At 42.9% G+C, this 22,151-nt stretch overlaps 1 protein-coding gene across 2 annotated transcripts in view; it reads right to left on the bottom strand.

The window, feature by feature from the left end:
• The window catches only part of TMTC4 (transmembrane O-mannosyltransferase targeting cadherins 4), a 58,937-nt gene that overhangs the window by 5,177 nt on the left and 31,609 nt on the right, over window positions 1-22,151 (bottom strand). For both annotated transcript variants that reach the window (XM_081084893.1, XM_081084894.1), the window contains exons 9-16: window positions 21,589-21,791; window positions 20,098-20,269; window positions 19,870-20,001; window positions 13,716-13,795; window positions 12,755-12,862; window positions 12,507-12,648; window positions 4,384-4,498; window positions 3,019-3,131 (exon numbers count right to left, since the gene is read on the bottom strand). In XM_081084893.1, coding sequence (XP_080941019.1) covers window positions 3,019-3,131; window positions 4,384-4,498; window positions 12,507-12,648; window positions 12,755-12,862; window positions 13,716-13,795; window positions 19,870-20,001; window positions 20,098-20,269; window positions 21,589-21,791 — 1,065 coding nt within the window. The remainder of the gene's footprint in view (window positions 1-3,018; window positions 3,132-4,383; window positions 4,499-12,506; window positions 12,649-12,754; window positions 12,863-13,715; window positions 13,796-19,869; window positions 20,002-20,097; window positions 20,270-21,588; window positions 21,792-22,151) is intronic.

The following is a 22,151-nucleotide window of genomic DNA, read 5'->3' as shown; positions in this document are numbered from 1 at the left end:
GGGACAAGCGAGGGTCTTTATGTCTCGGTGGAGAGGACGGGGCAGTCAGAGGTCAGCTCGGCCACACTGGCTGGCAGGGCAGCATCCTTAAACCACGGACAGAGTTTCACAAGGGACATCCTGGAGCCTGCTCCAACCAGGGCCGTGATGTAGGCAGTCCAGAGTTAAGTTGAAACCACAAGTCACATAGGAAGTGAGCAGTTCCCTCTAATTTGCCTTCCTTTCTTCCCGTTCATCCCACACAAAAGTCTCTGTTTTGTGGTGATTTGGGGGCCATAGCCTCAATGTCAGCTATTCTCCCTTTGAAGCTAAAAGAAGGCCAACCTCAGGATCAGAGCCTTGGCCAGCAATAGTAGCTACCTGAGATTTAGAAAAATTATTTTATTTCCAGTTACCTTATATTTACAGCAATACTATGTTTCCACTTTAATACATTTATCTGTGTTAAAAATTTAAATAGAACTAATTAAGTAAATAATGAAACAAGTAATAGGTAGATGTGGCCAAAGAAATTCATGAAGATGCGGCATAAACGTCTGGAATTGAGGAAACTGCTCTATAAACATAATCTGCTTTTAAACTCCAACGTCAGTGGAACAGGCAATATAGAAAGAGGAATTAGATCGAGAGTCCGTATTTTAAGCACTAAAACATTATTCTTATATTTTTGCTGTACCACATTAGCCATAAATTGGAAATGAAATGGCAATAAGTAATATCAATTCTAATTGGCTTTAATTATCCTTAGAATTTCATTTAATAATCATTGAACTAAAATTATTATATATATATGCAATATATAAATTATATATATATATATATATACGTATATATATATATATATACCATTCAATAGTTATAAATTACCTTCTTGTGCATTTTTTCCTATCACCATTTTTCCGATCACAGATGAGTAAACTACGGATTGGTGAAGTGACTGCTGTTAGGTAAAAAGGGCTGCTTGCATAAACAGATGTCCCGTAATCACAGGGGTATAATAATGAGAACACTCGCTCTGCACATCGAAGTCTCAAAAGAGATTCTGGGAGCTTAAATGTTTCAGAGCCAAATGTGAGATGCATTCAGCCATTTCACAATTACTACGGGGGCACTTAATAAATGCCCCATAGCACACTGGACAGCAAAGGAGATGGGAAAATAGGACTGACGGCTCTGACCTCAAAAAGGCTCCAGGCTCACTACAGAGTCATCAAAAGTTCATGAGAATCTAAAACAGCAAATGCTTAGTGGAAAGGGAGCTGCATGAGCAGCAGACATCTGTCCTGGCGGGGACCGTGCGGAGCTGGAGGCCAGGCTCAGGGTACTCCACGAGCCCCCCCTCGGCCTCCTCTCCAGGGCCGCCCGCCCGGGCTCTGCAGGAACAGGCCACAATGGCTGACCAATAGCCACAGGTGTCACTGCTATGGGAGAAAACCCTAAACAGTGGTTTAAAATTCCAAATCTTGAATTTAAAAAATATATGAAGCCAGGGCGTGGTGGCTGACCCACGGCTCATAGTGTGCCACCGCATCCCTCCTCTGGGCAGCTCCTAAAGAGTTCGTAGGAAGCCCCTTAGTTCAGATTTCATCTTCTGTTTCCTCACCTTAGGTTCAGTGCCCTGGCCTAGCCAATTAGGGTGCAAAATGTGTAGAGAATGAGAAACGCATGTCTATTCCGCTTATACGGAGTATTTTCTACTTTATCTAGGAAAAAAGAACAAAGTGAACTGGAAGCGAAATGAACCCCGGGTTCTGTCACCTGAATATAAATTCTAGTTCATAGGCTATGGGATGATAGAAAAATCAATACAATGATTACATAAGCTGAATCATGAAGACTCGCTGCAGGTGGTCCCTGGACACCCCCAACATGCCCCAGGCTAACCGGATGGCTGGAAAGGTCGTTAGAAGGGAAACCCACACACCTCACCTCCTTTCTGCACCCCCACCCCTACACAAGTAGATCCGTAAAAAATAAAACTTAACCCTTCAAAAAGTCATCTCTGGAGTAAAATCTAGACATGCTAAAATGTATACTGAAGCTATTAAACCACCTGATATTCAAAAATGAGAGAAATGCAAGAAATACATTACTATTGTTATAGGAAATTATACTGGCAATGATACCTAATGAGCAGAACAGGAGAAGTAAATAACAGGACAAGTATGAATTAATCACTACCTTTATGCCTAGTGCGATTAGAATCAGATGTGGCCCACAATTTTAAAAGAAAAATTTTCCCTCATGAATGAACTAAAGCACTGCTTCTAAAAGTGTGTTCTGTAACATCTGTGTCAGATACTGAGGATGCCGGTTAACACTGCATATCCCCTGACCTTACGCAACCGACAAAGTCTTTCTCGTGGAGAGGACGGTGGACATCTGCATTGTAACACTCTCCCTTGGTGATTCTGGTAGAATTAAAGCTTGAGATCACCAGTATTAGCAACACTGAGTCCTCTTCAACACACCTTTTCGGATTCACAGTCTACTCCTGGCCGACCCAGTTAGAGCCCGGATAAAATATCTTGGGTTTTTCCATTGGTCAGGAATTTCTAGGGCCTTGCAGATTACCTATAACTTAACTCTCGATGAGGAAACAATTGGAAGCATCAAGAACTAGTCCTGCATGCTCCATGGGCCGTTATTCCTTTAGTGTGGAAGACGTCACCCACATCTAAACCCAGAGCTCCAGCCCCACTGCAAGCGGCTGACTCATAGCTTCTCGCCAGGGCGGGGCTGGGGCATCTGCTAGGATGCACCTCTTCTTGGGGGCTTCTCCTCCCCACCCACATTTGAGCAATGGTAGTGAATTCTGATGACAAAGAACACAGAGTTTGGCCCTGCAAATCCTTTTTTTGGGCAACTTCTCCAAGAAGCAAATTGACCAAGCCACACTGGTGTACTGCTACCCCTGTTTTGGTCTAATTCCGAATTTAACTGGGCAGAAGTAACATTTATGGTTTCTTTCAGATGCTGGCATTAATTGCAAGAAATCACGGCCTGCAGTTTACACACCTTGTATTTCTGGGACTTTCCCAGCACGTTTGCCAACGAGAACATCAGAGAGTGATCGTTAGGTATTAATTCCAGCGCCTCTCTTCCAACTGCTTCAGCTTGGGCTAAATTACCTGAGAGTGAAAAAGGAAAAACACGTACTAGTATGTTGGTCTCTCTCTAACAGGGTTTATGTACATTAGGCACAATGATTATGAATAAACTACTTAAAGCAATGTAAATGTGTAATACACACACACACACACACACACACACACACACACACACACGATCCTATCAGTTGCAAAGCCAATGCAGCCCAGTGCCATTCTGACATAATACAGAAACAGCTTTTTAAAAAAATATATATATTTGATTTTTTTACAGAGAGGAAGGGAGAGGGATAGAGAGTTAGAAACATCGATGAGAGAGAAACTCGATCAGCTGCCTTCTGCACACCCCCTACTGGGGATGTGCCCGCAACCAAGGTACATGCCTTTGACCGGAATCGAACCTGGGACCCTTCAGTCCGCAGGCCGACGCTCTATCCACTGATCCAAACCGGTTAGGGCCAGAAACAGCTTTTGATTAAATTTTGTATGAAACCTAATTTTAATTTTCTCCCGGATACCAATTATACCCAAATCAGAGAAAACAAGTCTGCGAATAAAAACATCACAGGAACACTTCAATAACGGAATAGGTATCATACTGAAGGACATGTTCTATGCCTTCATTAGAAACAAGTGAGTATCTCTTATCCACATGGATTAGATGGCCTACTCACTGGCTTTAGTTTCTGCCAAATGAAAACTACCATTTCTTACGAGATGCTTGAATTTTTAAAACTAGAGGAGCAGAGTGTCTCCTAGTGGATCAAGTCTGCCAAGGGCTAAGGAACTAGATCACCAAGGCTGTTATTAGCATTATATCTAAAATAAGAATCTCTGAGTGTAGGTTTGAGGGCATCTGCTTTGAGAAGAGCCCATGAGCTCTAGAGCATGGACCAGCACCGCCCATTGCACAGGCCCAGAGCATTCCCGCTCACTCTGGTTACCGCCAGCGTCCTAGCTGCTGGGCGCTGCTAGAGAACAGGCTTCAGAGAAATGAGAGGTTAGCACACATTTTCCTTCATGACTCAACACCAATTTTAAGCGAAGTATCATTTCCCCAGACATTTATATTCTAATATATCAAAGGAAGCTCCATTTTCTAGAAGAATAGACATTTTGTAATGCAAAATATTAAATCCCATCATAATTTTTAAAAACAACAACTCTAGCACACACTAGCAAAACCCTCCGCAATAATCTACATTTCCTAATTACTCAGTGGTACTGCCCCATGAAACGACTCGCCTGACTTATGTAATTCACCTTTCTGTACCTGTGTTATCAAGAAGTATGATCATGTTGTTCCAAGCCAGGCTGTGCTCTGGCTTCAGTACAGTGGCATTTCTCCATGCGTTCAACGCATCCACATGACGATTCAGATCTGCATACTGAAAATAAAGCATGAGTTGGAAAAACAAACTTTCCAGTATTTTTCTTCATCTCTCTAAGACATAACTAAAACTAAACCCCAAATCAAATAAAAGCTAACCTGGACTGATTGAGTTCCTCTAATTTTCCATATCAATTTATTTAATACTCAAAAAAATCCCAATGAAGGAGATATCTGTGGCCATTTTACATATGAAGCAACCGAGGCACAGAGTCAGTAACATACCCAAAGTTATAGATCTAGAAATAGTAGGGCCGGGTTAGAACCAGGTGGTCTAGCTCCCAAGCCTACAACATCTTAACTGGAACCCATAACTTAGTGACTCCAGGTGTCAAATCATATTGCAGGCTAGGGATGAGAGAGAAGTTAAACACCTAATCCTTAGTCCTTTTCTAGGAAGACTTCACATAGTCCATCTTTGGTAAGTTGTTAGTTAAGGGTAAACAAAATACTTAATGTGAGTACAAGCTAAATTTGTCACATTCACCGTGTGCCTCTTCCGGCCTACATCTAAGCTTCATCAGAAACTACGAGTAGATCAGACCTATAAACTCCCTGGGAAATCGTAAGTGGTGGTGTAGAACTCCTGGGCCTTTGAAGCCTGCTGGCCTCCTTTGGAAAGGAGAGGATTACCTCTTGCTTTCTGTTGACAGGCAGTGCTGTCTAACATTGGTAACAGAAGGCAAAATGGCTGGCTCTCAATTTGCATAGTTACCAAAAGGGCGCCAAGGGAGAAAGTGATGGCTTTTTTAGCAGGTGACCCTCTTGCCCTCTTGAACTCAGTTCAAATGCACATCTCATCTGAATGAACATGGTTCCTTTAACTCTGCAAAGAGTACGAATGATTACAGTTTATCAAGGTTTAAGGCTATTTTCTTACTGACTGTCAGGTCTGTCTTTTCCTTAGAAAACAGAAACATTTTGCCTTGCTCTGTGACCCAGACCACAAACAGGTGGCATATTATGCAAAAAAGATATAATAAATTATGAAAACATTTACAAATACCCATTTGCTAAAGATGTTGTCAGAATTTCTCATGAGACTTGGAAACTCAAGTTTCTGAATCTTATCCCTTAAATAAGGAAATGATATGAAAAGTTCAAAACCTTAAAATAATTTAGACTACTAATTATACCAACATATAATTGTTTCTCTATATTTGATGTTCCCATTGATTTCTCGGTCAATTCTCTCCAGCAAGTGACATGCATTTGGGCAGACAAAATCTGTGGGGACATTCTTTCTAACAAACCCAGGAAAACCAGTATAACTTCATTTAAGCAACAATACAATTCCTCACATATTGTGCTATTGATTACTATTACTAGAGGCCCGATGCACGAAGAGTCGTGTAAGAATGGACCTTTCTTCCCCTGGCTGCCAGCACCGCCTTCGCTCCAGCCCGGAGCCGCCTTCCTGCCTTCGTTCTGGCCTGGAGCTGCCTTTCCGCCTTCCCACACTGCCCAGAGGCCTGGAGTGGCTAGGGGCGGTGCAGAACGCCTGCGTCCCACCCTGCCCCTGGCTGCTCAGCACCAGTGTATGCAAATTAACCCATCTTTGTTGGGTTAATTTGCATACGCATGCCTAATTGGCTGGTGAGTGTCACGAAGTTATGGTCAATTTGCATCTTTCTCTTTTATTAGTGTAGATTATTACTATTTATTAAATAACAGACTGAAATTTACTTTTATTTTGTGTTGACCTTCATCCTTCTTATAGCTTCTATACAAAGTGAACAAGCGCTTTAAGGAAAGCAGAGACAAATGGTAATTTAGCAAGAACTATGCATCCAGAAAGTGGATATGTAATGCACATGTTATATACCTATTAGATCTATGCCTGTCCTTCTATACTCTCCATACTACATTTCCCAGGGTCCTTCGCTCCTTGGCAAGATTCTGCCAATAGGAGCCACAGGTGACCATCAGCTGGTTGGAAGAGGGGAGTTGACCTTTCCCTCTCCTCTCACTCCTTTCTATTTCTTGGCAGCATCTCTGAAGTGCTTATGTCCTTTTCTCCATAGTGCCAAGGCAGGAAGCAGTGGTTCTGCCTTAATGACCTCAGCTCTTGAGGCTGTGGTAGCTCCTGAGGTGGTGGCCCCTTCTCTGAGCTCTTATCTTCTGGTGGCACCACTTCCTTCCGTTTGTTTTCCTTGACTCTCTGAGTTAATATCACCTTTGCATTTTTGTTCTTCTGGCCTTTTAACAATTGTCTAACTCAGTGGTCGGCAAGTTACGGCTCACAAGCCACATGCGGCTCTTTGGCCCCTTGAGTGTGGCTCTTCCACAAAATACCACGTGCGGGCGCGCACGCACAGTGTGATTGAAACTTCATGGCCCATGTGCAGAAGTCGGTTTTCAGAAAGGAGAGAGACGAAACAAGTATACAAGACGAGTGTGGATGGGAGAGTTGGAAGGGGTCGACCTCAGCGAACATACCTCAATCAGATTGAGGACGTTTTTAGCAAAGGCCAGCTTAGGAGTACCCTAATTAAGTTAATAACAATGTACCTACCTATATAGTTTAAGATTAAAAAATTTGGCTCTCAAAAGAAATTTCAATCGATATTTGGCTCTGTTGACTAATGAGTTTGCTGACCACTGGTCTAACTGATTCCCTATATTAAATCTTCCCTAGTTAAATACTTGCAACGGTTTCTGTTTTCCTGAATGGATCCTGCGTGATACAATAGTCCCCGCATAATGACTTGTCTCTAGTAAATATCTTCAGTCACAATTGTTATAGTCTCCATTATCAGTAATATGTCCCAAATAATCCAGCTCTTGCCAAATTCTTTTCTTATCTGGATCCAGAATCAAAATACATTTCTGTCTCCTGTTACTAAACGGTGACTGAAAAGGATTTTTAAAATATCTATTTAAATTTATTGGGGTGACATTGGTCAACATGATCATATAGGTTTCAGGTGTGGGATTCTATGTTATAAGATCTGTATACTGCACCATGTGCCCGCTACCCAAAGTCAAATCTTCTCCTCTCATCATATATTAGGATTCCCTTCTCTCTCCGGCCCCTTCCCTCTGGCAATCACCACACTGCTATTTGTGTTCACAAGTTTCAGTTTTATATCCCACATACGAGTGAAATTATACAGTTCTTAGCTTTTTCTGACTGATTTATGTCACTTAGCATAATGTTCTCAAGGTCCATCCATGTTGTTGCAAATGGTGCTACTTCATCCTTTCTTATGGCTGAGTAGTATTCCATTGTATATATATTTACCAATTCTTCTTTATCCAGTCCTCTATTACAGGACACTTTGGTTGTTTCCATGTCTTGGCCACCATGAATAATGTTGCAATGAACACAGGGGTATATATAGCTTTGTGAGTACATGATTTTGAGGTTTTTGAGTAATCCCAGCAAAGGGATTACTGGGTTGTATAGTAGCTCTATTCTTAATTTTTTGAGGAATCGCCAGACTGCTTTCCATAGTGGTTGTACCAATCTACATTCCCACCAGCAGTGAATGAAGGTTCCTTTTTTCCCACAACCTCTCCAACGCTTGTAATTGCTTGTCTTGTTGATAATGGCTGCTCTAACGGGTGTGAGGTGGTATATCATTGTAGTTTTGATTTGCACTTCCCTAATTGCCATTGAGGTTGAACATCTTTTCATATATCTATTGGCTATTTGTGTGTCTCCTTGGAAAAGGTGTATTTCCAGGTTCTCTTCCCACTTTTTGATTGGGTTGTTTGTTACTTGGTGTTGAGTTTTATGAGTTCTTTATGGAGATTAAACCTTTGTCGAAGCTACTGCTTGCAAATATCATCTCCCATCTGGTTGGCTGTCTCTTTGTTTTGTCAGTTTCTTTTGCTGTGCAGAAGCTTTTTAGTTTGATATAGCCCCATTCCATTTTTTTTGCTTTTAAGGAGGATTTTTTAAAAAGAAACTTTTAAGTTATTTTGTTCATTTTATTTGCCAGTATATAAATGTGCTGGTTGAGCTGTTAAAGATTAAGCTCTTAATGCTCTTAAGCTGTCAAGCAGGCAAAGGCTGGATAATTAAACATGGAGAGCAAAACCTTTAAATAAGCAAGAACAGCTGGCAGAAGGAAGAGGAAGATCATTTCATGTAGCATAATTAGTAAGCAATATACTCAGAGAGCAATGAAGGTCTCAGTCTATTTAAATTATTTTATTACCACTGATTTTCAGAGAGGGAGGAAGGGAGAGAGAGCGAGAGGGAAACATTAATGTGAGAGAGATACATTGATTAGTTGCCTTGTGCACATGCCCTGACTGGGGATCTAACCCATAACTTAGGTATGTGCCCTCAACTGGAATCAAACCTGCTACCTCCTGGTGTATGGGACGATGCTCCAACCAGCTGAACCACACCAGCTAGGACAAGGTCTCAGCCTATTTAATCGTATACATGATCTTCTACACCAGTGGTCAGCAAACCGCGGCTCGCGAGCCACATGTGGCTCTTTGGCCTCTTGAGTGTGGCTTTTCCACCAAATACCGGCTCTTCCACAAAATACCGACTTCTACGCATGGGCCACAAAGTTTCAATCACACTGTATGTGCGCGCTCACATGTGGTATTTTGTGGAAGAGCCACACTCAAGGGGCCAAAGAGCCGCATGTGGCTCGTGAGCTGCGGTTTGCCGACCACGGTTCTACACGAATGTGGGAATGAAGTCCAAGCACTGGAGCACATGATAAAAACCTATGTTTTATATTCCAACTTCCTTTCTTGGGATGTAATTCTTACAGAAGGCAAATTTAGCATAAATCCTGTATTTTCCAAACCCAAGGAATTACAGTGACAGGCAGCTACTAGGGGTAAGGACTAAGACTATTTCAGTATTAAGGCTTTAAAGCATAACCTAGAAGGCTGTAGGTTTAGATCATTTGCATAAAATAAAATTAAAAAAGAGCCCCCCTCCCCCAAAAAATGAAAAAGGAATTCATATGGAATCAAGTATGATGTCATGCAAGTACTAGTTTAAAAGACACAGTACATAGAGACAGTAACCCCTGCAGTAACCATGAAAGCAAGGATTTAGATAACACCCAATTTGTGCCAGTCCCTCAGCTAGCCCTTATTCTCACTTAATTAACTGTGCAAGGGTCCACCTGCTTTGTATGTGATTGATTTTTTTGGTCTCTACTAACATCATTATGCTGAAGTTTTACTGTTTTTCAGCCCCTTTCCCCAGAGAGAACAACAGACATATGAAAAGATGCTCAACATCATTACTCATCAGAGAAATGCAAATTAAAACCACAGTGAGATATCACCTCACACCTATCAAGAATGGCTATCATCAATAAATCAACAAACAACCAGTATTGGCAAAGATGGGGAGAAAAGAGGACCCTCATGTACTGTTGGTGCAGCCCCTGTGGAAAGCAGTATGGAGTTTCCTCAAAAATTTAAAAATGAAACTGCCTCAAGACCCAGCAATTCCACTTCTGGGAATATATCCAAAGAAACCAGAAACACTAATTAGAAAGAATATATGAAAACTAGAGGCCCGGTGCACGGAATTGTGCACATTGAAAGTAAATTAATTAGAAGGTGTCTGGTGGGACTGGGCGAGACTGGCCGGACATGTCCTGGAGCCAACCTCCCACGGTTCCTCCCCAGCCAGCCTGGGGTGGCACCGGGGCTTGAAGGGTGTCTGCAGAGTGACCAGGGTCCCTTCAGCAGGTGGGGGTCCCTTGGCCTGGCCTGTGGGGATCAGGCCGAAACCGGCAGTCTGGCATCCCCCAAGGGGTTCCAAAGTGCGAGAGGGCACTCTGCAAAGTTGCTGTTGCTCAGCAGCTTCTGCGTTGAGTGTCTGCCCCCTGGTAGTCAGTGTGTGTCATAGCTATCAGCCAGTCGGCCAGTTGCTTAGAATTTTACATATATAGACTAGAGGCCCGGTGCACAAAAATTTGTGCACTTGGGGGCGGGGGGAAGAAGGGGGGGTCTCTCAGCCCGGCCTGTACCATCTTGCAGTCTGGGACCCCTCAGGGGATGACCACCTGCTGGCTTAGGCCCACTCCCCGGGGGATTGGGCCTAAGATGGCAATCAGACATCCTTCTGGCAGCCTGGCAGCCCTCGGGGGATGTCTACTTGCCAGTGGGGAGTAGGCCTAAGCTGCAGTCGGACATCCTTAGTGCTGCTGAGGAGGCGGGAAAGGCTCCCTCCACCACCACCGCTGTACTGGCAGCCATCAGCCTGGCTTGTGGCTGAGCAGAGCTCCTCCCATGTGAGAGCGCCCTGACCACCAGAGGGCAGCTCCTGCATTGAGCGTCTACCCCCTAGTGGTCAGTGTGTGTCATAGTGACCAGTCATTCCCAGTCGTTCTGCTGTTAGGGTCAGTTTGCACATTACCCTTTTACTATATAGGATAGAGGCCTGGTGCACGGGTGGGGGCCGGCTGGTTTGCCCTGAAGGGTGTCCCGGATCAGGGTGGGGGTCCCGCGTGGGTGCCTGGCCAGCCTGGATGAGGGGATAATGGCTGTTTGCAGCTGGTCACATCCCCTTCAGGGTGGGGGTCCCCATGGGTGCCTGGCCAGTCTGGGTGAGGGGCTGAGGGCCATTTTCAGGCTGGCAGGTGACTGAAATTCCCAACCTCTCCTTTTCTTCTTTTTTTTTTTATTCTGGGATTTATTTACCTTCTATGGCTGTCACTGGAACTGAGAGCTGGCTTTAGCTCTGAGGCTCAGCTCCAGCTCTGAGACCTCGGTTGCTGAAAGCAGGTATCTGGGTTTGTTTGGCTTCTATAATTGAAACACTGTTGCAGCTCCAGCTCTGAGGTCCAGCTGTCTGAAAGCAGGTCTCTGGGGTTTGTTTAGCTTCTATAATTGCAACATAGTTGCTTAGAGTGCAGCTCAGAGCTGGGCGGCCGCAGGCGGGGAATCTTGGCTTCCTCCATCACTGGAGCAAGAAAGCCTCCTGTTCGCTTCAGCTGCCTGGCTGCCGGCTGCCATCTTGGTTGGAAGTTAATTTGCATATTGTCCTGATTAGCCAATGGGAAGCGTGCCGGAAGTACAGTTAATTACCATGTTTGTCTATTATTAGATAGGATAAGGGTTCATTGCAACATTATTTACAATAGCCAAGATTTGGAAGCAGTGTAAGTGCCCCTGTAAATAAATGGATAAAAATGCTGTGGCACATGTACACAATGGTATACTACTCTGCCATAAAAAATAAAGAAGGAACTCTTACCTTTTGTGGCAGCATGGATGGACTTGGAGAGCATTACGCTAAGTGAAATAAGCCAGTCCAAGAAAGACAAATATCATGATTTCACTTATATGTGGAATCCAAGGAACAAAATAAACTAACAAAATAGAAACAGATTCATAGATACTGATAACAGACTGATAGCTGTCAGAGGGGAAGGGGGTTAGGGGGCTTGGTGGAAAAGGTGAAGGGATTAAGTAAAGAAAAAAAATCCCACAGACACAGACAACAATATGGTGATTACCAGAGGGTGAGGGGGGTGAGGGGGCTGTGGAGTAGGTATAAGAGGGTAAGGGGGGCATAAATGGGATGGAAGGAAACTTGATTTGGGGTGGTGAACACACAATATACACCTGAAACTTAAATAATTTTATTAATCAATATCACCCCAATAAATTAAATAAAAATAAAAAAATCAAAGAAATCACATTATAGGTTCATGTTTTTTAAAATCTCAGTATTTATTTGTGATTTTAAAACAGAGAAACTAATGTTTATCAGGAAGTTACCTTATCCCTAGGAGTGTAAGGCACAAGGGACTTTAAAAATTCTAATTTATTCTTTGGTTTGACCTATTGCCTCTGTGCTCTCTTAAGCTTGGCTAATCCAAGTTGGATTGTTCTCTAATTAGAGCTTTAGAAGTTAAATATAAGAAAATCAAATAGCTGCCTTCAAATGAGATAAAACTAAGTGAAAGAACTTTATGGAGAATGCTAGTAGGGGGATATTAGTATCCTCATTTTATTACAAATAAAGAAAAAAACAAACTTTTCTCCTGCAGTCACAGGCCACTTACCAAACGCCCGAGGTTGTAGTAACAGTCAGGGTACTTTCTTCTGTGTCTGATTGCTGTCCGATAGCTGTGCTCGGCAGCTTCGAACCGTTTCAGGCTGTTCTGCACGATGCCTAAGTTCATCCACGCCGCAGCAAAGTCTGGCCTGGAAGAGCAGTTTGAAAAGGAAAACAAGGAAAAGAAAGGCTCAGGCCCCAAAAGGCAGGAGCTCATTTCTTTGCCACTAGCAGAATTCTAAGAACAATGCTTACTGTATTTGTACAGCCAAAGACAGCAGCTCCTCCGCTTCCTGTAGCTCATTCCTTTCCTTTAAAATATTTCCAAGATTATTCATGGCATGAACATACTTGGGATTTAATCTGAAAGTGGAGAGAGAAAACAAGCCATCTGTTAATGTTCAGTTGTCTTCACTAAGCTCTCAGGAATTGGCAAGGGTATCTTAAAGTTGGTGTCTTTAAGGGGACAGGTGTTTTTTCAAAAATTTAATATATTTGTATTGATTTTAAAGAGGAAGGGAGAGGAAGAGAGAGAGAAACATCAATGATGAGAGAGAATCATTGATTGGCTGCCTCCTGCACAGCCCTCACTGGGGATCGAGCCCGCAACCCGGGCATGTGTCCTTGACTAGAATCGAACTTGGGACCCATCAGTCCACAGGCTGACACTCTATCCACTGAGCAAAACTGGCTAGGGCAAGGGGACAGAGTTTTAACTCTAAAAAGTTAAAACAATCTATAATAATAAAAGCATAATATACTAATTAGACCAGACATATGAAGTTGCTGCAGCAGGGGCCGAAGCAGAGGCAGTTAGGGGTGATCAGGTAGGCAGTCAGAGTTGGTTAGGGGCGATGAGACAGGCAGGAGAGCAGTTAGGGGTGATCAGGCAGGCAGGCAGAATGGTTAGGGGTGATCAGGCAGGCAGGCAGGCAAGTGGTTAGGGGCAATCAGGCAGGCAGGTTAGTGGTTAGGGGTGATCAGGCAGTCAGGCAGATGAGCGATTAGGAGCCAGTGGTCCCAGATGCGAGAGGGATGTCCGACTGCCCCTGCGGGATTGGGCCTAAACCGGCAGTCGGACATCCCCAAAGGGGTCCCAGAATGTGAGAGGGTGCAGACCGGGCTGAGGGATCCCCCCCCTTCCCCTGGTGCACAAATTTCGTGCACCATGCCTCTAGTACATATAAATATAAATGAAACAGGATGCATGCAGTACCTCACAGCTTCCCTATAATATCTGATGGCAGCTGTTTGATTGCCATTATCAGCCAGGTTTTTGCCAACATTGTAGTGAACCTGAAAACAGAGATAAAAACTTGGTCATTAGCTGATAGACTTCTTTCTTCAGAATAGGGCTAACTATCATATCTTCTAAATGAAAACAAAAGGTAATGGTATTTAAAACTAAAACAACCCCCCCCCCCCACCTCCCCACACCAGAACTTTAGCTAAAACTCTACAGACTTGGCCAGGGGCTTGCCCCATCTTGTAAGAAAAGAGTAGAAGAAAGAGAGATAATAAGCAGGTGATACCACTACATAACGATATTTAACTAAAGAACTCACTGGAGAAAATTGAAAAATTAGGGAGCTGGGCTGGTTTTACTGCTAAACAAACCCTCGACTCCCACTCCTCTCTCACATACTCATGCCCCATTAGTATGACCAACATTCTACTTCCTGTTTCTATGAATTTGACTTCTCTCAGTACCTCATATAAGTGGTATCACATAGTATTTGTCTTCTTGTGACTGGCTTATTTCACTGAGCAGAATGCCCTCAAGGTCCACCTATGTTGTAGCATCTGCCAGAATGCCCTTCCTTTTTAAGGCTGAATAAACATTCCATTGTATAGATACACCACATTCAACTGTTGGTGGACACTTAGGTTGCTTTCATCTTTTAGCTATTGTTAACTAATGCTATGAGGTCCTGCTCTCAATATTTTTGGATATGCTATCCTATATAATAAAGAGCTAATATGCTAATTAGATTGGACAGTGGAACAATCTTCTGGAACGACCAGTGGGCGGGGCTGCGAGGCAGCCGGGGCTGAGAGCGCCCAGCCCCTTGCATGAATTTCATGCATCAGGCCTCTAGTATGTATATAATACATATATGTATATGAATATATGTATATGCTGTATGTATACACATACTATGTGTGTATATATATGATGAGGCAAAAGTAGGTTTGCAGTTGTGAGTGCATGAAACACAGTTTATTCTTGTATTATTATTATTGTATTATTTTCCATATGAACCTACTTTTGACCAACCCTGTACATCTATCTAGCCATCTTTACATATTTCCTCAGAAGTGGACTTGCTGGACCATATGGTAATTTCTATTTTTAATTTCTGAAGAACTAAAATGGTTGATTTTATGTTATAAGAATTTAACCTCAAATTTTTTTATAAAAGAGAATTTTTGGTGATTTGGTTGTAAAGTGGACTAGAAGAAACAGGACTCACAACTGCAAACCTACCGGAAATTCTGAGGCATCTCAATGTGAGGGCACCAGGGTGGCTAACTTGTGGCATTTTCTTAAGAGCACATGGGCTCAGAATACATTACAAAGAAAGGAGTGGAAACCCGAACTCAGACCAAGGCAGCAGAAGTGCACAGAGTCATGAGGACAATTATCAAAAGTGCTTATTGATCATCAAAAGCTCCTTTTGGAGGCTTACAACATTGAGGGCCAAAAGAAATCTCAGAGGAGATGATGTGATCTAAAGGAATTTATTCCATTAGGGGTACTAAGTATGACTAATAACAGTAACAGAAACACCAGCAGGGGGAAGGTGCTGAAGGAGGTCGTGAGGCAAGGGAAGGGGTTGGCATCGCACACATATAGCCTCTCCTCTTCACAGCATCCCGGACAGGCAGCTGCTATCACCCTCCCTTCCGAGTTGAGGGACTGCGTCGAGGTTCTGGGCTGGATTTGAATCCAGGATCCAAAGCCTGTGTTTGTTCTTACTCTATCACACTCATTTATTAGGGTGCTCGATAAAGATGAGCCATTTCTAGACCCACTCATTCATACCATCTATTACTTTTCTTAAAGTAAAATAATGTTTATTTGTGTGTGTTAAGGGCTGAATTGTGTCCCACTTCTCCCTCCAAAGTCCTATGTTGAAGCCCTAAACCCCATGTGATTGTATTTGGGGATCGGGTCTTTTAAAAAAGTCACTGAGTTAAAATGAGGTTCTGCGGGTGGGCCTAACCCAACCTGACTGGTGTCCTTACAAGAAGGGAAAACTTGGGCACACAGAGAGACACCAGTGGGGCATGCACACAGAGGACAGGCCCTGGGAGGGCACAGCCAGGAGGTGGCTGTCTGCAAGCCCAAGAGAGAGGCCTCAGGAGAAATCAACCTGCTGATACCTTGATCTTGGGACTTGCAACTCCCAGAGAATGAGAAAAAATAAATTTCTGTTGTTTAAGCCACTTAATCTGTGGTATTTTGTTATGGCAGACTGATATACCATGAAATACAATAATGGTTTAGACACATTCAAGTAGCTCACATTCAAATACTTCTAAACCCTTCTGAAAATAGGAGCACATCCTGCCTCAGCAATCCTAACCTACAGTTAGAGCACGTTTTCATAACTACTGATTATTTCTGAAAGGGCGGGGAGCGGTGCACCGTCTTTACGCACATATGTAACAGATTTGTTTTTTAACTGTCAATATTAAAGTCCATTCATCTCTTTTCACCTCATCTAACAAGAGAAATCACAAGCAGGGATACCACGGGTGATAGAAATATGCACTACTGCACAGCACACTGCATAATTTAAACTTCCTGGTCCAAACTACTGCCCATCCGTAGGTATTATCATCTTCAAATCATAGCTTGGAGGCCAGTTAATGCCATGGTCGGTTGTTGAAAAGTATGCTCTAAATGGTTTGATTGTGTGCCTCTCCCAACCCCAGCCAAGATGTGTTATCCACCTCTGGTCCCACACACAAAAGAACCACATTCGGAGACTCCAACCTGGGAGGGAGGCGCCTGTGGTCCCCAGAATACAAAGAGGGCTCTGAGGCACGCTCCCTCCTCTCCCGCCCGAGCTCCCGCTGCTTTCCTTTGTTACGGGGAGATTCTGTTTTCTCAGTAAAAAGCTCAAACAGAGTTCAAGTGCCCTCTGCAGCATAAACAGTGTTCTGCCAGACACCCTCTGCTAGACACCTGCAAGGCCAGACAGGGGAAGATGAGGGAGGATGAGGGGCGCTCTGGGCATTCGGGCTGCAGTCATTTCAGTGTCACCACTTAAAAACCTGACATCGCTCTGCAAGTCAAGCCGTCCAGGAGGAAGAACTGGCACACAGGTTCGCCCAGAGGCCAGCCTCAGCCTCTGGGTTATGTGAAGGGAAGTATTGGAACAGAAAACAGCTGCCTAGATAACACACTATAAAAAGATAAAACAAAATAACCCCGACACCGTTTACTTAAAAGAGTGTCTAAAGAATGAGTGATTTCTGTTTCCAGGGAAGGTAAGAGATTGAAAAATCCTATTTAGTCTTGAGCTTTCCCTCCAGCCTTTGATTCCTGTGCTGAGGCAATGAACCAGCACAGAAGCTGCAGATAAAGCTACCTGCAACCCAAGGACACGTAAATTTAAAGGAGGTGAAGGCCACAGTAACAGAAGGCAGTTTTAACACCAGCAACAAAACCAGTTCGTGTCCAACATTCTGCCAAAGGTTGATGTTAAATTTAAAATCTTTTAAGGACCTAAAAGTCCTATAATCTATCCTGGGTCACTCCTTGAGGAAATCCCTCATTGTGGTATGTGATCCTTTCATTATGAAAAGAGTTTAGAATTGTATCCCAGAGTTGATACAAAGACACACACTTTAAAGCCTTAAAAACTAAAAATGACTGTCAACATAATTAGATACTTGGCATTTCACCATAGTAAGCTCTAGGAATTTAATTTCCATTTGGCTCAATTCAGTCACTAATACTGAGTGAGTACTATGTGCAAGGCACTGTGGGTCATTCAAATGCAGACCAGGCACTGGTATTACTTGCCTACATATTGCAATCTTTTGAGAAAGATGAGCCTGTTTGTAAATCTGGGTCTAATCTAGAGCCAGGTGTCAACTGCTGGCTTAATATTCAATGAACATAAAGTGGATACCAGTGCAAAAACTGTATCTCCTGTAATGGAGTTGAATGAAAGCAGTGTCTTCCTAATGGGATCTCCTCTACCCTGAAATCAACCTAGCTTTTTTTTTTTTTCCCCTAAACGAAGTAAAGACAATTTTATAACATTTCAAGTTATAGTGGCAAGTAAAATATAATCTCTCTTTGGCTCAGACTGAATGGCATTACTAAAAAAACTTCTTAGAAAGGACTATCAGCAGCGGGTTTATTTTGAAGAAGACATAGAATAACTGTGTGTGTGCCCATGTGTGCACACCCTGTGTTTTCTGGCCTACAACATAAGAAGTCATGCCACTAGGACACATAGATAGGCTCTAAATCACACATGTCCCATCTCTCCCCTCTCCCACTTACTTGAGTAATGCGGGCACTGTATCATATCAGGTCTCCAACTAGCCACCCAGATCATGAAGCTAGATAACACCAGTTTCCTTTTCCTATACCTCACTTTCCACCATTTGTAATAATAATAATAATAATAATAATAATAATAATATCCTCTCTCTAAATATTCTCTATAAGGGAATATAATGGAGATTAATGATAGAGCCACTACAAAAAGATTTGAGTTCCTTATAGGGAAGAACTACTAGTGTATAAATAGAAGGCATAATTTCTGCTATTCAAATGCCCAAGTAAAAAAAAAGCAAATCTATTAACATGCACAAAATTAAATCACAGGCAATTTGTTTTTAGTAATGGCGAGGCCAAAAAATCAAATTAGCGCTAAGTTTGAAGTAATTCACTTTTCTACCTAAGTCTCTTAACTATAAAACATGAACAAGGTTTTTTTAATCCAAGATTAAGACAAACAAGGAGTCAGTATCTTTTAAACTATTCTTCGCTTCGAGGTCACCACGTCAACTTTTCATTAGACTTGCTCATATACTTTTACCTGAAATCACCGCTTTTTCTTAGAGAATGTAAAAACAAGACAGCTGCAGAGAGCTCTGTTTCTACCTCCTGAGGATGCATTTGGAGCATCCAAGTCTGATGACCCAAGGCAGAACGAACCCGTATTTAGTAATAATAATGATCTCCATGAACAGAAATCCTTCTCATGGGTTAGGTTAGGAATCTAACCGAACCCCTTGGCATCCCACTTTGAGCAAGAAACATTCCCTTCTTGCCAGTGAATGTGACGACCAAAACTAAGATGAGCCTACGAAAGCCAGCGTTTCTTGAGCACCTGCTGGTTCTCACTACCCTGTGAGGCCACGTCAGATGCCAGGTTCCAGGAAGGCCTCACCACAAACCCAGGAGACAGGCATTGTCGGCCCCCTTTTCTAAGGGCACTAAAAGTTCAAAATTCCATCCAAGAAGGCAGAGCTGGTAAAGCAGAGAGCTTGGATTCATGAAGAATCCAAGTGAAAAAATTCCTTCCAGACGCTTCTACAAAAACACTGCCAGTTTTAAAGTCTACACATTTATTTTCCCCAACCTGACAAAAGGAAGGAGTCACGAGCAGGTAACGCAAATGTGTACTAGTGCTACCATATAGCATCACTTAAACTCCCTGAATCAAATTACTGTCCCTTGGTAGGTACTATCATCTTCAAATGATGGCTTGGAGGGTGGTGGATGCTGTGGCCAGAGCATGTATTCTGAAAAGTGTGCTCTGCATGTTTCAACTGTGGGCCTCCTCCAGCGCAGACTGGAGGTGTGGTGTTAGCTACCCTCCCTTCAGAGGGAGATGTGACCAACTGGAAGATGAGTACAACTTCCTTTAAGTAATCCCTTGCTTCACTGACACTGTCTTTTTTAATATATTTTTATTGATTTTTTTTAGAGAGAGAGGAAGGGAAAAGGGAGAGAGAAAAAAACATCGATGTGAGATCAAAACATCTATCGACTGTGTCATGCATTCCCCCTACTGGAGATCGAACCCGCAAGACTCCTAGGCATGTGCCCTGACTGGGAATCAAACCAGCAACCTTTCGGTGCACGGGATGAAGCCCAACCAAGTCGTACTGGCCGGGGCAGACATTGCTTGGTTTTAATAACTTCTTTTGAATTATATTGGCTCAGGAGAATTTTAATACATTTTATTAAAAGGACAAAAAAAAAAAAAAGAAAGAAAGAGAAACCCAGAATTATGCTAGATTCTGTACGAAGGCAAACATTCTTCTTATTGAGTTGTTGAATTGAAAACATTTCCTAGTAACGTCTTTCTGAAGACACAGGGCAGCCAACACACCTTAGCATTGAGAGGGCACACAGACAGGGCACTTCTAAAGAGCTGTTCTTCACTCCGCCACTCGCCGCTGCGAATTATGCACCTCAGCGTGTTTATGAATAGAATTCCCAGTACGAGAGCAGCGATTAGTTTCTTAAGAATAGAGAGACACGGTAAATGTCATGAGGAAAGTCCGTCCAACCATCCAACCATCTGGTTACGAAAGGCACCCTCCTGGCCAGTAAGTACCTTTCTCTGTGTATGTTTACCAAGAGCTCCGCAGCCAAGCGTCAGCAGCATGCAGTACCCAGCACTGGGCAGGTAGAGGACTCTCTCGGCCACCACAAAGCCCACGCGGAAGAACAGGTTACTGGCGGGGAGAAACGGGATAACGAGGAACCCCAGGCCCAGCGTGAGGATCCTGGAAAGTGAGAGGTGCGGGGATGGCTGTTTGTAGCTATCTCAAGAAAATGTGCTACTCAGCATTAAAATAATAATAAAGGCTGTTTTTTCAGGCCATCCATTGAGAAAAGGTATTCTTAGCAGCAAAACGCTGTCATCAGTAGAGAGGGTTTAGCCTGGCAATATTAAAAGATGTAAAAATCTTACAGAGGCACTTAGCATCAAGCACAAGGATAAAACTTATAAGTCACACGATTCATAACAATGAGGTTAGAATGACGATATTTGTGAGGCCTTATTCATTCATCTACTCCTAACACACCTCAAGCCATGTAGTTCCTATATAAACTATATATAAACAACTGGCCCCAATTAGTCTCATGTAGCTTATATAGGAACAAAAATCCCCCTACAAACTTAACAGGTATAACACTAATTAATTAGTTTAGACTTTATAAAATCTGAAATAAACTAATATCATTTTGGGGGGTCACAACTCCACAAATTTCAGTCAAGTAGGAGAAGGCTGGGTCTAGGCTATCATTTCTAATGTCCCATATGATACAAGAGGATGAATTGGGAAACTAGGTCAAATTTGCTGGCTCCTTCCTGGACCCTGTGCCTACAGTATGTTAGAAATAAAATCTAATTGCACATGTGCAAGTGAACTGGGGCAAAAGTTTGTCGACCTTTAGAATTACGAACCAATTTAAAACACAGGTAAACTTGAACCTTAATTTATTTTGAGAAATTACTAATCTAAATCCATACATACTTATATGTAAAGGAAATCATTTTAAATAGTTTTCCTTCTCACGAAACACATTTGTTTTTCCTCCAATTTTATTCCCAATAACCTTCCCCTCCCCACCCTTTTTTTGTGTGAGAAAGGAATAGTCTCTGGGGCAGCAGTTTATTTTGTACCAAACAACAACAGAAAGAATCACTATGGCATCCACCAGGGTTTTCTGAAGGAGAACTGTGAAATAACGGGCACAACACACATCAATTACACTCTCTGTTCTGGCCAATAAATTACTCTTTACCACCTACCGAGAAAAGGGTCTCAAAATGCTACGTACTTCAGGGGGAGGGGAGCAGTGGAGGAGGGGGAGATCAGGCAGTCATCCATACCCCCTCCTCCGAGTTCACTCGCCACCAGTTGAAGCCAGCGATGGATTCCGAATGGGTGAACTCCTCCTCGTCATAAATATGCATTGGAAATAAATGTCCTCAGACATGACTTCCACAAAATCGTTAAAATGATCGGTGATGGATTTAGCAAAATGCTTCTGACTTAACCCAGGGTGGAAGTTAAAACTCGGCGCTGTCTCTTACCTTCTCCTGTGACTGTCTGCGGAGCACAGGGCTTGGCATATCAGGCCAATTAGGCAGAACCAGAGTGCTGCCAGTGCAATTACCCTCCAGTCCCCGGCGGACTTAATGAGGGGGATGCAGCCCATTGACCAATCAAAACACAGCCACCAGGGGCACAGCAGCAGCCAGGCATTCAAGGAATAGTAGTAATTATAGTTTATGGCCTGTCAGTCAAAAGGAAAACAAACATTTACTTAATACTAAACTTGAAAATATACCTATGTACCCTAACTTCACTTCTGAGGCATTCATAGGCTTCTCTTCCAGGAGAGCAGTTATAGAAAATAAAATGCTGCCACTTTCGACAATGGGTGAGGGCACTAATTTGCAATGTATTAAATGCATTGAGATTTTGAGAGAAAAAGGCAGCGTAGCTGCCAGACTCTGCTATACAGTTCTTCCATTTCTGTTCAGTCTATGCCCCATTTATGTAGAGAGGCCCGAAGTCTGTGACCCAGGAAATCTGAGGCCCAGGGGTCACCTATGTGCCTAACAACGTAAGCACAGGACTCTATGCTGTTTCT

This window comes from Myotis nattereri (assembly GCF_964212035.1).
Source record: "Myotis nattereri genome assembly, chromosome: 2".
NCBI classification, from domain to species: Eukaryota; Metazoa; Chordata; class Mammalia; order Chiroptera; family Vespertilionidae; genus Myotis; species Myotis nattereri.
This window is presented reverse-complemented; position numbering and strand designations above follow the sequence as displayed.